Genomic DNA, 16,398 nt, shown 5'->3' on the forward strand with positions numbered 1-16,398 from the left:
GAGGTATGGGAAGGGTTGAAAGCAGCAACAAGGGATACTGAGGCACCCAGAGGCTTGTAACAGCAGAAAGTTGAAATCAAGAGGCAAGGAGAAGAAATGACCTTGCTAGAGTCCAGTGAGAGCTGGAGCTATGGAGGATGTGTCACCTGGCAGGATCTCCGGTGATAGAGGGAGGCACGCACAGCCAGGGCCATGATCCAAAGTGAAGAGGAAGGGGAGAAGAAATCACCCACCCTCGTTCTCCTCCCACTTTCCAATCTTCTACTTGTGCTGCCTATTGGCAGAACTTGATCAGAAGCTATCTGGCAAGGGGGCCTCCATGACACAGTTCACAGACACAGTCCATAGGGTGTGGCCTCAGTATTGATAATGGATGGGGGTGGTGGTGAGGGAAAATGGGAGAATGGAGAATAACCAGGAAAGGGCACCTACTTAGCTAGGACAGTCAGGAAAAGCCTTCCAGTGGACATGACATTTGAAGTGACACCCAGAGAGGAGAAGACCCCAGCCACACAAAGAGCTGGAAGAGAAATCCAGCAGAAGGAAGAGCGAGCATGTGCCTTTGGCATTCTCCCTTCTCTGCACCCCACACTCAGTACAGATCCCTCACCAGGCATATGGTTATCAGAGACCCAGACCATCCAAATGAACACCTTCCTATTCTATTTTATCAACATAATAGAAAAGCTTGTTCATAAAAAAACATACTCAAAAGCAGAACACTTCTCTAAGAAAGGTCCAGCACTTCTGTAAATTCTAACGTACAAAGAAAAATCAAGGGAGACATATGTAAAGGCAGGAAAGGGCAGGCAACTGGAGCAAGCATAACTCCCTTCCAATTATACAACTTCTCTTGGAAAAGCCCAAGTCTTCCACATACTGAATAGTCTCATATTGTACAATTTACTAAAAGTGTGAGACTGTGCCCATCCTACTCTTAAATGAAGAAACACAGTAAGGATTCAATTCCAGTGAAATAATAGTTAATGTATACCTATAATTTAAACTCCTACTAATTTTCTTTTAGTTTTATATTTACCTCCAAGTCACCAGCTAAAATGTATATAAACTATATGCCTCAAGCCTATTAATCAAAAATATGTACTGACAGATGATTTTATTTTTTCTGATGCTAAGAAACCATTTTTTAAAATATCAAGTAAAATTTCCAATACTAACAAGATCATCATGTGAATTCAGTGATTTGACTTTTAAAGGCCAGTTTACTAGTTCAAATTCCCAGTGAGGTAGGGAAGTCATTGAAAGGTAAGGCTGCCCTTAAAAGGTACAGAGGGTTTCCTGCTGGTAATTGAGGTTGGGCATCATAACTTCCTTCCTGTTAATCCTTCATACTCAGGGATGCATTCACCAATGGAAAAACAGTTCCTTTCAAGGACAAATTCCAGGTATAATAATGAGGAACTGCCTGCATGTTAATGAGATTCACCATCTCTCATATCCAAAGGTGTTTTTTTTTTTTTCCTTAAAGATCTTAAGGAACTTCCATCATCCAACTACATTAAATCTAAATTTCCCTAGTGCCTATTTAATTTATTTTCTTTTGTTTTGTCCCTGATGAATATGGAAACAGATGGTAATTCTTCTTCTTTTTTAAATTTATGACGCTTGCCAAGTCAATGAAAATTGCTGATAAAAATAAGTTCAAAGTGTATTATTACCTGTAGGAGAGGCCGCTGCACTCCCAGCACCTTCATGGTGTCTGCGTTAGCCAGAATCTTCAAAGGGTCAGATGTTTTAGTGACTCCTTCAATCTCCTTGTTGATCTCAGCCAAGACTTGATTGAGAAAGATGTTTTTGATGTACACGGTGAGAAACTCTCGAAGAGGACACTGTTTGGCTGGGCCAAGACCCAGGGCATGCTCAATCTCCTGAATAAATCTGGAAGACAAACAGTAAGAAGGTTATTAAATTTATGAGGAAAGTGTTATATAAATATGTCAAGATGACATGATAATATCTAGCGTTGGCTATTTCTGTGAAGAGGGCAGGTCATCATAATGCTCATCTCTGTATAATTTTTAATCTTTTAAAAATATAAATTATTCCACTAATTGAATAGAAATAGGATGAAACAGAGAACATGACTTCTAAAAATGGGGGGAAAAGGAGAAGACAAAAACTATTTTTAATTCAAGAAGGAGATAAGAATACAAGAAACAATGGGAAAACATGAAAAACAAAAAACACAAATTATTGTGCAAATTAAAAAGCACATTCCCGAAGAGTACATATTTCCCACTGAAACCTTTACATCAGGGGTCCCCCTACCCCCGCACCGGGCCATGAACCAGTACTGGTCTGTGGCCTGTCAGGAACCAGACCACACAGCGGGAGGTGAGCGGCCAGCTGGACGAGCATTACCACCTGAGCTCTGCCTGCTGTCAGTTCAGCAATCACATTAGATTGTCACAGAAGCATGAACCCTACTGTGAGCTCTGCATGTGAGGGATCTCGGTTGCATGCTCCTTATGAGAGTCTAATGTCTGACCTGTGGTGGAACAGTTTCATTCTGAAACCATCTCTCCCGCAACCCCTGTCCATGGAAACATTGTCTTCCACGAAGCTGGTACTTGTGCAAAGAAAAGCTTGGGGACTGCTGCTTTACATGTACATATATAAATGTCGAAAAGAGAGAAACAGAGAGAGAATGAAGGATACTCTAAAATTCATGATGATATGTGAGTTCAGAGGTTAAGAAAGGGAATGGGATGGGAGCTGGAGGACAAAGGAGAACTTCAACCTTACTTGCAATGATCTATTTCCTTTATTAAAAACACTTAAAGAATACACAACAGAATGGTAATGATTGTCAAGTCTCAGAGATGAGTATATAGATATTTATTAAAATTCTAATTTTAATAATAAACAAAATAAATTTATTATTATAATTCTTTTTAATTTTCTATTCAGGCAGCCCCTACTTATATGAACAAATTGAAGTTACTACTATTTTTTAGTTAAATAACATCAGTCCTTCAATTACATAGTTTCAATATCTCAATACCACAGTATAGTCACCACAGTACATTAAATTTAAGTAACTAAAGTATAAATTTGTTGCTAGCTCCTCTGAAATCCCAATGTAAATAACTGATATGTGTTCATCACGATTAGTGACCAATCACACCCCTTCTTCCAATGTCTACTGGCAACTGGTCACTGTGCATTTGTTATTCACTTCATGTACAGGCAGCAAAGCATGCAGCTGTGGTGCCTCCCTGTCTCCCACTGATAAACCCATGTGGCATTTTATAAAAATGGATAATTGAAAGAGGGAGGGAATTGGCCAACAAAGATAAAAGTACCACAAAGTGGTAACACTGGAAGTGAAATTTGAATTGAATGTAAATGGAGTTACAGGAGAAAGAGCTGCCCCTGGGAATGTTGACACTGCTGCCACTGGAGAGGCATAGCCAGACTGAAGGCGAGAACCAACCAGGAAGGTGGTTGTGACCAAAGGGATGCAGAGGGTGAAGAGAGATGAGATGTCAGAGGAAGTGATGTTGGCAACAAATTTCACACTTAAAAACCTCTTGGAGATATTTCACAACACAGAAAAAATAAAGGATAAAATGCTGGCAACTGAGCCAAACTTAGAAGTATGACAGTTCACCGAGGCCCAGAAAAGACACTTGCTGTATACTGTAAAGTATATAAGGCAGCGGCAAGCACTGCTATACTAATCTTGATAAGATTTTAACAAAAAATAAAACACTTTAATTCTCAATGTTTCTAATGTTACAGTGTACTAAATACATATTGGTTTTCTTATTTTTCATTTCTGTATATATTTATAAATGCCAGGAATAGAGTTTTTAATTTTTTTTTTTTTTTTCTTTGAGACAGAGTCTTACTCCATCACCCAGGATGGTACGATCTTGGCTCACCTCCATCTCCTGGGTTCAAGAGATTCTCCTGCCTCAGCCTCTCTAGTAGCTGGGATTACAGGTGTGTGCCACCATGCCCGGCTAACTTTTTTCTATTTTTAGTAGAGATGGAGTTTCACCATGTTGGCCGGGCTGGTCTTGAACTGTTGGCCTCATGTGATCTGCCCGCTTCGGCCTCCCAAAGGTTTTTTAATGTTTTCACAAAAAATTGTAAAGTCATGAAACAATTGTGACTATCCTCATTGATTAAGATTGCTTTGCGTGGTTTCAACTTGCATGGTCATTTTTACAGTTCCACAATGCTATGGAAAGCAAGAGCTGTATTGTACTTCAATTTCTTCTCAAAAAGGGGGAGAAGAAAAATAAATGAAAACATAAAATGAATAACCAATTGAAAGATATATTTGCAGTTTGAATCACAGATGATGGCTGGAACTCAACAAGAAAAAAAACCAAATAACTTAGTAAAAAAAATGATCAAAACACATGAAAAGACTGTTTATAGTCAATACAATGACTAATATATTAAACATTTAAAAAATTATTCATTCATAAGAAAAATGCAAAGTAAACTATACTAAGATACCAATTTTTACATCAACGCAATTGGCCAAGTTCCAAAAGTTTGAAAACACACTCTGTTGCCGTAAGTGCGAAGAAAGAGGCATTCTCATATATTATTGATATGAGTGAAAAATGGTACAACCCTTGTGGAAAGCAGGTTGGCACTATTATTCAAAAATCCAGATGCATTTCTCTATGGCTCAGAAATCTCATTCCTGGGAAATTCTTCCGAGAGCTCTATCTAAATATGGATGTGATGATCTACATACCGAATATACAGATCATTACAGCACTGTTTTTAGGCAAAAGACTGGGAACAACCTAAAAGTTCATCAATTAGGGAATAATTAAATAAACTGTGGTATATTTACATTTTGGAATACTGTACAGCTCCCTCTACCCCCAAATGTGGAAACTTTTGATGTACTAATGTGAAAAGACCTCCAGGATATATTGTTACAAGGAAAAAAACAAGCTCAGATCAATCTACAGTTAGTAGTATTTACTACACTAACCCCTATATAACAATTATATATCCTCATTTGTTTATTTTAGCATAAAGACACCCTGGGAAGTCTCAAAAAAATGACTAACTATCCATAGGAGGCAGGGGTGGGGGTCAGGTCTGGAAGAGGAGTGGAAATTAGACTTCTGAATTTTAACTTTTAATAATCATTTGATTGTTAAAAACTGTTAATGTATTAGCTACTCAAATAACTTTAAATCAGAGAATTTAAAAATTGGCTATACGTATCAAAGACTTTATTTCATAAATTGCTGTCTAATTAGGACACATTTAAAGTGTGGTGTATAAACAGTTCCTTAACTTTAGCTGTTTAACCTAATAAAGAATTTTCTTTACTTATGAAATCAATAATACATTGCAGTTAATCTTACATATTACCAGTTAAACACTCTATTAATCCCTGGGGTGTATGTGTGGTGGGGGATGAAGATGGTGTATATATAGGATTGTCACAATGAAAAAAGTAGCTTTTCTTCAAAGAAAGACGAAATTGAGAAAGCACAAGAAAGAGCACTGAGGTTTCTTAACTGATGTTATCACTGTGAAAGAAAAATAAAATATGACCAAAACCAAAATATAATGGATCTTAAGGAGAGGGTGAGTGAAAGAAGGCAGGGAAAAATGAAGAAATAAAAGTAGATGATTAAGCATGGCCACAATTTGAAGATCTCCAAATACCACATCCTGCTACGATGACCCCTTCTGATCTCATCTAACCCTCAAAAAGATGCCCTACTCAGGTGCATCCTAGTCTACTTGGTTGCCTTCCAAAAGAAAACCCCTGTTACTAATTTCCTAATGAGTAAATACATCGAAACTCTTTTTATTATTTTTTAATATTATGAGAATTAATCATCAAAATCTCTATTTTCTTCAAAGGGACTTTGGAAAAGAGTTTTCTGAGTGTAAGTACTTCTGACATTTTCAAAATATTTAACATTTATTAGAACAAAATTTTTACTAGTCAATCTGCTGCTAAACAGATGGGCAGAAGACTCTAAATTAGCCTCATTTTCTTTTTTTCTCATATTTGCCTTTGGTGTCCCTAAAATATGAACTGCGCTGAGCAGCACAGACAGAGGGGCCGCCATCGCTTCTGGCTGAGTGATTTCTTTCCAATTCACATCATTTATTCCCTAAAGCATACACATCTATCTCACATGACACATACAGGTTGATGTTGTCAGCGCTAACTGGAGGGGACTCATTCAACATGTTTCCAAATCTGCTTTCAGAGCTGCAGGGGACCTCCCTGTGCAGAAGCACAAAACACGTGGGTGAGAATGAAAGAAAAATTAAGGCTGTTCCACCTTCTTTACCTTAGTGAAAAATGGGTAGAATGGGGGCTAAGGGATGTGGGAGGGGAGGAGATGTTGGTCAAAGGATACAAAATTTCCAGGAGGAGTAAATTCAAGAGATCAACAGATCTAATCTATAACATGGTGACTATAGTTAGTAACAATGTGTGGATACTAGAAATCACGAAGAGAGCAGAGTTTATGTGTTCTCACCACAAAAAATAAACATGTGACGTAATACATGTTACTTAGCTCAATGTAGCCATCCCACAACGTATACATATTTCAAAACATGTATATCACAAATGCATATAATTTCTATTTTTCAATTAAAAATAAATAAATATGAAAAAAAAGTAGTTACATTAAATGGGCAATCTACCCTTCATGGGCAGGAAGGACACAGAAAAATGAGCCTTCCTAGCCATTCAGGAGATGAACCTCACTCACTGTCACTCTGCAGAGGGGAGTGACTTAGAGGAGAGTGGTCAAGAGAGGAATACTTACAGTAGGGCTTCCAGAGTTTGGACCTGGAACGCACAGTCTTGAGCAGGTTACTTAGCCTCTCTTAGCTTTACTTGTGTCTTCTGTAAAATGGCTATAATAATACTACCTACCTCACAGGATTGTTCTGATGGTTTAATGAGGAAATAAAAATTAAGCACTCAAAACAGAGACTGGCACACAATAACCGCTTAGTAAATGGTGCTGCAGTGGTTTTTAGAATTACTATCTTACATAAACCCTGATGAGGCTGGAGATTAGAGGAAAGTGTGAAATATTGTATGGTTTTTTTTTTTTTTTTTTACACTTTGGTCCCTTATTTTCCCATCTAATCATCCCTAGTTGGCAATTCAGACCATTAGGTTAATACTTGGAATATTTCACTAATAAATGGATTTAGGAATGAGCAAGAAACCCCATGTGGCCAGGGGCAAAGTGTAAATTGCTAACTGCTGAATCCTTCGTGCCGAGTAGTGCTACTCTATGGCTGGCACACAGTAGACTTGTAGGAAATGCTTATTGAATAAAATATTGGATAAAATAATTAAAAGGTCCTTTGATCATAACCCATAGTTCCTGAAACTAGGACATAATCTATCTGGCATGTAATGCCCTTCTCCTAAGAATTTGGACTACAGATTTCAATACAAAATTTTTAAAAAATCATCCCATATCTCCACCATTCCAATGTAAACCAGTAATTCTTATTGACAGAAGATTCTCTCATTCTTATGCACATCCCACACTGTTTTATATTTTGTGCAATATGGCTGTTCACACTACTTTGTATTCTGCTCTTTCACAGAGTATTACAGACTCATTCTATCAAGCTAATGAACACAGTATTATTAACCAAACCTCTACTAGGGAACATCTTCATTTCGCTTCTGTTGAATTATTTCCACAAAATTAAAATACTGCAAGTAGCTCTTCAACATTTTTGGTGAGTCTTTATTTTATTTTCCCTGATTTGCCACAGTGTACTGGATGAGTCCTTTCATCTAGCAAATGTTTAAAAATGATCTGTTGAATGGGAGACAGGAGGGAGAGTCAAGGGTATAGAAGAAAATAATCAGAAAGCCCAATTTTCCCAACAATGCTCCTCATTAGCTCTATGGAAGTATGAAAACATTGAATTTTTAACAGTGAAAAGAATCTCATTAGAAAAGAAAATACTTCACTTCAAAGTTAAGTTAGAACACAGATGGAGCCCTGTCAAAAGAGTATTATTTAATCTCATGAAGTGCTTTTACACCAGGGATTTCCTATCTCTGTAAATGATGAGCAGGCAAACACAACGTACAGGTATATCTGTGTATATGGAAAAAGAGACTATGAGAGTCAAAGAAAAGGGTATACATAATGCTGTATGGAGAGCATCTCATCACAGGATTTTGAGGACCCTTATTCAGATCAGCCTCCTAAACTTAAGGCTGTAAAATAGGAGAAACCAAAAAACAAATAATGCTAGTATGCAACTGACTCTCGTTGCTTTTGAATGTTTAAAGCACGGATCTGGTAGGGCGTGGTGGCTCACACCTGTAATCCCAGCACTTTGGGAGGTTGAGGCGGGCAGATCACGAGCTCAGGAGATTGAGACCATCCTGGCTAACACGGTGAAACTCTGTCTCCACTAAAAATACAAAAAATTAGTGGCCAGGCGTGGTGGCAGGCGCCTGTAGTCCCAGCTACTCAGGAAACAGACAGGAGAATCACTTGAACCTGGGATGCGGAGGTTGCAGTGAGCCAAGATCGTGCCACTGCACTCCAGCCTGAGCGACAGAGCAAGACTCCCTCTAAAAAATAAAGTAAGATAAGATAAGATAAGATAAAATAAAAGCATGGATCTTATTGTCTAAATTCTAATATTTATAAATATTTAATTGAAGTTTTCCTTTTCAGATTCTCAACTAAGGGCCCTCTAAATGTATGCACATAAGCAATACCTGTGTTGTTGAATTTACTTTCTTACGGCAAGTTATGTGTCCTTTGGAATGCACACATGAGCACACACTACCAACATTTTACCCAATATTTTCAAATTTTTAATCTTCATTTGGTTGCTATCGAGGGAAATTACAAACTAATTAAAATTTCACTCAAGCATCCCTCACTTAGCCCAGCCTTATCACAAATTCTGTTTCACTGTACAGCTCCATTTCTTCCATTTCATCTCAGCCAAGAATTGTGGCTGTTACCAGCTGGAAATATCCTTGAACAGAGAGGTCCTACATCGTATTGTAGAAGCTGCAATATGAGCAGTGATATGTTATTTATTTGAATAAAAATGATTGCTTATTCAATAAGTATTCCGTATATTCATACCCTAAAAAGCTTTTAAATTCGACGGCCAACATCACTAATAATGGGACAAAATGGACATCATGTACCTCCTGACATGATATAAAGAAGAACACAGTATTGTTCTCTGTTATTCTTGCTAAAAAATGCGTAACTTGAATCTAATCACAACAGCACATCATCTTTCATAAAACCAAAATATGAAAAATTTCAGAATATTCAAATTCAGGATTCTGGTTTTACAGCACAAGTAATTCATGCATGACTCTGTCATAAACAGTGAATCACTGTTTATTGCTAATTATGTTTTGTAATACATACATTTACATATACTCTGTATCATACAACATAAACTTTTCATTTGGCTATTTCCTGACTTTGCTGTGTATCATTACATACAATTTGGTAGTTTAGGATGAATAACATACACATTAATATAGGTATCTGGGAGGCCTGGGAAGTTTTCTACTGATTCCATGTATCACAACCAATAGAAATGTGTGATTTATCCTTTACGACTTCTGCATTTTGCAGGATCTCTCAACATATCATTTCCTCTTATATGTTTTCTAATCTAGTCTTCACTCTGCAGAGATGTACTATCCTTACTGAGAAGCTCTGAATCTCTCCTACTAATAATTTTAAAGACTAAAAAAATAATCTGAATTCTCTTATCTCCATTTTAGTCCAAGATTTCTATGTGAAAAGTTGCATGACATTTACAGGTCTGCAGAAGCTTTGCATGATCAAAAGTAAGTCCACACGGTCCCATCCTCATTGTGCCAATCCTCTACTGTCACATTTAATATTGTTGTATGACACAGATTGTGTATAAAAGCATACATTAAAATTTTAATTAGCAATAAGCAGTGATATACTGTTTGTGACACCATCATGAATGAATTATGTGTCCTACAAAAGCCACAGTTCTGCATCAGAATTCTGAACCTTTGATTTTGAAGTTTGGTTTTATGTAAAGAATGCAAACAACAGTAATAAGAAGCCTGTAGCATGAATGATACATGAGTTACAAAGAGAAAATAAAATGCACATTTCCCCCCAAATCCAGCGAACTGAAATAATCTTTGGACCCAGAATGAGAATGAAACACTAACTGTCAAATGCAGAACTTTTCAGGAGAGATATGGGCCCATGTACAAAGATGGCAAACAGCACCAATAACACAGTGCTGCATTCGGATAACACTTTCTGCACACCACTCTAAGGGAAATCATGGACTTTTATGAGAACACAGTATAATCAAAATCTCTACCATGCTAGATTTATATGGGAAAAAAAAAATCAACCTACAACTCATAATAAAATCCACCCCCAGACATGGGCCCATCCTTGTACGAAGAACTGTGACCAGTTAGCTATACTCAGATGATAAATAGGCCTTGGGAATCAAAGCCAAGCGAGGCCATGCCAAAGGCTGGAAACAACTCCGTCTGCAGAAAGAAGGCGCCCCCAGCAAACAGGGCTCCTTTAAAATATATTTCTTACTTTCTCAACTGCTCTCAGGTATGACATTTAAGACACAGAACAAACTGGAAAACAACTCGGGCAAAGGAAAGAAGCCTCAGAGGAATTGATTTGAGATATATTCGACTCACTAGTATTATCTGAGTCGAAAAAGATCATTTAGAAATGATTTACAAGGGACTCATTCAGAAACAGCAGCAACAGGCATATTTAAGACCACAAATCAGTGGAACATGAAAACCGAAGAAAAATCCATAAAGGTTAATGCACTTTGGAGCACATTTGCCTCTTAATTCATGGGAGTAAGCCATTGGCACATCAGGAAGAGGTTCTCTCCCAACAAGCTGTAATTGTTCATGCTGAGTGTAACTACTATCTGTGCCTTTTGTATATAAAGATTTTCTGTGTAAAAGTGCAAAATAAGCTCATCACTGCAGAGCCCAATCATGTCCTTAGCCCATACCCATAGGAGACAATTTGCTGAACTAATCAAATAAAAAGGGATTTGGGTGCTCTTATTTGTAGTGTGTGAAATTCATGTCTGGGAGTAGAAGAGAAAAGGGGTAAAAATCGTTAAATAAAGGGAGAAAGAATATCATCTACAAAATTTGGATTCTGCAGGTTTATAAACAAATTTAACTTAAAAAATCTTACCATGAGTATATTGCAAGTGATTTGTGACTGCAGTTAAGTGTTCCCTCTAGACTGAAAAGCACTTTAGGCAAAATGAAGTAAGCCTCTCTAAAAATGACAGCTGTTAAATTTTTTTAAGCATATAATTTGGAAATTGAAGTGACTTAAACTCTAACCCTTAATATCAAACAATCTTTTTAAACCAAAAATTGCATAAATAAATAAGGGATGCTGACACAAAACTCAGAGAACAAAATAATAATCCTGCTTTTCCGATAGGTCTGGAATTTTGTTTTTATCCTTTCAGTTTACCTCACAGTAAAATAACCTCTTCTTTATGTTTTTTTCAGAAGGTCAAGCTTTCAGAAAATTTTCCAAGAAAAACTGTAATTTATTACAAAATGTCTATCATACACCTGGAAACTTACGTGTCACATATTAAATATACTCTGTTTTAGGCGCCCCATATCAGTTTGGCCTTCAGACTCTGTAATGCAGGACACAGAAGAATCTGGGAAAGCTCCTACCTGTTGCTATGCCAGTAGGAGCTGTATTAATAATTGCTTACACCCATGGAGCGCTTACCATGTCCTGATCAAAGAGCTTTATATGGATTCTTTTTTATGTGATTTTCACAGACACTCTATGAGGACTGTGCTTTTACCATCTCCATTTTACATGTGATAAAACTGAGCAGCTGAAAAAATGGCAGTAACATTAACAGCTGACAGTTCTTATTGTTCTTATTACAGTCATCTTTCAGTATCCCTGGGGGACTGGTTACAAGACCATCTGGGTGTGTGCACACTCCAGTCCGGCAGTTGGCCCTGCAGAACCTGCGTATATGAAAAGTCGGCCCTCCATATCTTCTGATTTCACAAGCTGTGAATGCTGTATTTTCGATCTGCATTTGGTTGTGGATGCACAGCCCTCCGATATGAGGGCCAACTATATTTATTTAAGAAAATCAGCATAGAAGTAGACCTGCGCAGTTCAAACCAGTGTTGTCTGAGGGCCAACTGGATAGGCCAGCACTGTTTTAAGTAATCACCATGCTTTGCTTCACATATTCCTTACAACACTATGAAGTTATGTACTTTTATAATTGCCATTTGGAAGAAGACATGAAGGCACAGAAAGGTGAAGTTACTTTCCCAAGGTCATATAGCTAGCAACGGATGGGGCCAAAATTTGACCTTGGACAGTTCATCTCCAGAGACCATGCCAGACTTCATCACTCTACCCAACATACTTCTCTAACATCGCTGCCTCTCAAGGGTTCACCTGTAGGGTTAGAACTCCAGAGGTGGGCAGGTAAGGGGATGACAATCAATAGACTTAAGTCCATGTTGAAAACCCTAAAGTGTGTGTTGAGGTACTGGGACCTTGTGTGGATGGAGAGTACCATAATATTACTAAACATAAGCATTTGAATATATCAAAGACCGAATTATTTCTCTTAAAATACAATAAATATTATCTCTAGCCCTGACTTCTTGCTCCTGACCTGTGTTTCCAATCACTTGATAGATACTTTCAAGTGATGTCCTCCTGATAACTCAAACTATGTCCAACATGGAGCTCTTCGCTGCTGCACTCCCATTATCATTTCCATTCTCTCCTCCTGTGTTCTCTATTTTTGTGTCATCATCATTCCAGTTACCTAAGCTCAAGCCTAAAAATCATCTTTCACTTTTTCTTCAGCCTTGCTACTCATGCAAGAAGCTTCTAGATGTATAGACATTCTCTTTATATTAAATCTTAAGTTCATACATTTATCTACTTGTTTACCCCTTCACTTATTTATTACTCCTTATGCTGAAAGGTAGGCACTATGTTAGTGTTCTAGGTCTAAGGCACCCACAGTGAAAGAATTATGCCCCAGGAGCTATCACCCACTTAGCATATGATATGAATAGTGTTCAAGTCGTTTAATGCTGGCACTCAAGCCAACATTCCTGTGCCTCCATTTGTAACACTCACATACTAATTCAGGTTCTTACAAAATGAGATGATGCATGTGAATAGACAGAATTTAAAATAAGGCAAAACTTTTCCCAGGCCTCCCTAAAATAGTCTCCTAACTGGTTTTTCCTTCTTCCATCCTTTCTTCCTTCAACTTATGGAATATATGACTATTTGGTTAATCTCACTAAAGCAAAGAATCTAGAACTCCTCGCAGTTTCATAAAACATGCCTTGCTCTCTCTTGCCTCCAGCATGGTCTCTGTACATGCTGGTTCATTTATCTAGAACAGTGTCACCATATATCTGTCCTGTCACTTGTCCGGTAGCCACCAGCTTAGATGTCACTTCCTCCAGAGGCCCTTCTCCTTAAATGTATGTTGAACGCCCTTTGACTATGTCACCACACCACCCTAAGTCCACAGAATTCTGCTGCTATGGAGGTATCCGTCTTCCCTACTAGTTTTTAAACATCTTGAAAAGAGGGAACATGGCTTTTTCATTGTAGACAATGTTTGACATCCAGTAGGAACTCAAGAAGTAAGTCTAACATTATTTCTACTCCTACTCGTTAGCAAACTTTGAGTCCCATGTACTCTGTATTTTTTTAAGTTCATGCCTTTTCTTATAATGCTCCTGTGGTCTACTTCTAGTGTTCCCTTACATTTTCTAAATTGTAGCAAATCAGCTAAAGAGGAGTTTCGAAAATTTATCATTTTCACAACAGCCTTTCTTCAAGGACCACTTCAAAACTAAGTCACTCACAAAGTTTTCCCTGATGCCTTTAAAACTGCTTCATGTATTTGAACTATTTTACTTCACAGCATTAGTCTTTTTTTCTACCTGTTTTTCTCTTTAAGTTCCTTCTGAGCAGCAACTGTGTTTTGTACATCTTTGAGTTATACCTGAAACACTTAACACTATATCAAGTACAGTGGACATAATTAATGTTTTAATAAATAATATTGTCATTTTTACAGCTTGTTTAGGCTTGTCTTTAAAGGCAAGTCCTTCTTGAAGGGGATACAATATACAGATTATTTTAAAGCTATGTTTTAGGAAAGAAATATGGCTGGCTAAGCAAGATAAAGAATAGAGATGGCGAAAGAAAAAAAGAAAGTTGTGAAGTTAAATGATGCATGTACTATGTTAAACATATCAATATGAGGCATTTTTAAGGCAAACTATCAGCAAATTAAAACCTAGTCCTTTTCTCAAACGTGAAATTTAGTGAAGCTGGCCTAAGCTGAACATTACTCAGGTATCAATAACAGAAGTCAAAGTCTGGAAGTATTTCGTATGTCGAAAATGTGACTGACTTGTGTACCTACTAGGATAAAATTATAGTATATACTGTCTGGAAGAAACAAACTGGCTCCATGGTTCTTCCACTCTTTTTCAACAGGATGGATTGCATTACATTTAATAAATGAATGCTTTGGAAAACTTAGTCTGAATGGTCTCTGATGAGCCTATTTGGCAACGACCCTTATTGCTGAACTTAGTTTATTATTTATTTATTTATTTATTTATTATTTATTATCGCACTCTTATGTTTACTATCACTTGATTAACTGGCAAAGTGTTCTGAATGCACCGTGCCCTAAAAAAAAAGTAGTCACTAATGATATGAGTCACAGACAGGCAATAAGTCTTGTCCCTTAAACTTTTCTATTTTTGTTTTCCTGTATTCACACACTTGATCATTAATTCAGGTAAGCCAGGATCATCTTCTCATATCACTGTTGGTTTCTTTCTCTGTTCCCACATCTACACTTTGCCTGAAAAATATCTACAATTATCTTGCAACAGTATTCACAAAGTTATTTTTCTACGGTGGTTCAAAGTTTTTCTCATATTTACCTCCTCCAGAGCCCTTTCCTACTTAGAAGAGATTATTGCCTTTTAGAGTCTCACTTTGGGCCATCTATTGAAACATCACACTATCAGGATTTCTACATAACAAAATGGGTTGGAGTAACATCAAATTTACATCAAAAGTGAACTAACAGTAAACCAAGCTAAATATTTTAAGCCATCTCAGCCAGCATTCCATTCTTACAGTTCCTTGTTCCTTCAAGAGGCATCAGTGTTAAATTCTTCTTTATAGTTAATTTCATAAATAGGTCCACTTATTACATAGGAATTAAATACTTTAGTATTTCCACCTTTCTATTTTATTTATGTTTTCATATCCCCTGTAAGGCTAAATCAGAGTTAAAAACTCTGCTTACAAACCTGAGATGTAGAAAAGTATAGATTATTACATCTCTATACAGGATAATAAAGAAAAGGTATCTTCCTGTCTAACTGATTACTTGCAAGTGAATATCTATCAATTGTATATAGGCATTAAAATGATGGAATATGCATCATTTTCTAAGAAAAACTAGACTCTGTAGAAGTATTTTGATTACAATATTATCAGTTCCTGCAGAACTGATATTCTTTTGGATTATGTTGATGACAAATTCCTAAAACTCACAGAAGATAAAAGAGCTGTCCAAGCAAGAGTCAATGTCTGCAATCAGGTGACTCTGCCCAGTGTGTTATACTCAGCAGAATATGCAAGAGACAGAAAAAGCCTGTAGAAATAGTTTGTACATTTAAAAAAATAAAACAACAAAACTCCAGTATAAGCCCTGGTTTCATCTGAGAACTGTTTCCTGTTTTCAAAGTAATGGAAAAATACAAGAAATATATGCTTTATCATAACACAAACACAAAATACATCTTAATGGAAAAAATTATTTCAGAAAACTACTTTGGCTCAGATAAAACTTGTGAAAAAATTTCTAGCCATCATATTGGCAGCGAGTTCTAACACAGCTGATTTTAAATATGATAGTATTCATAAAATTGTCCATTGTTATAAGGCTAACAATAAAAAATTATGGCAACAGGCATGATAGCCACAAGCACAAAAGTTAGCTCTGCATTTACCATTTATGTATTCAGTTCATTACTTCAATGCATTCACACTTATTCATGTCTTTAGAAGTGTTTTTTTGTTGTCATTTCGACATGCATATCTTGTTTTGGAAGCAATATAATAAGCCCTTCTTGGACAGGAGGTATTCACTGTATTTTCTCTCTCTCTCTCTCTTTTTTTTTTTTTTAATTGAGATGGAGTTTTGCTTTTGTCACCCAGGCTGGAGTGCAGTGGCCTGATCTTGGCTCGCTGCAACCTCCGCCTCCCGGGTCCAAGCAATTCT

The 16,398-nt window shown here is 37.0% G+C and overlaps 1 protein-coding gene across 1 annotated transcript in view; it reads right to left on the reverse strand.

Annotated features, from left to right (window-relative positions):
- Positions 1-16,398, reverse strand: part of EXOC4 (exocyst complex component 4) — an 850,866-nt gene that overhangs the window by 273,898 nt on the left and 560,570 nt on the right. Inside the window, exon 11 of the mRNA XM_010357736.2 lies at positions 1,680-1,899. Coding sequence (XP_010356038.2) covers positions 1,680-1,899 — 220 coding nt within the window. The remainder of the gene's footprint in view (positions 1-1,679; positions 1,900-16,398) is intronic.

The sequence above is a fragment of the Rhinopithecus roxellana genome, chromosome 6 (assembly GCF_007565055.1).
Source record: "Rhinopithecus roxellana isolate Shanxi Qingling chromosome 6, ASM756505v1, whole genome shotgun sequence".
NCBI classification, from domain to species: Eukaryota; Metazoa; Chordata; class Mammalia; order Primates; family Cercopithecidae; genus Rhinopithecus; species Rhinopithecus roxellana.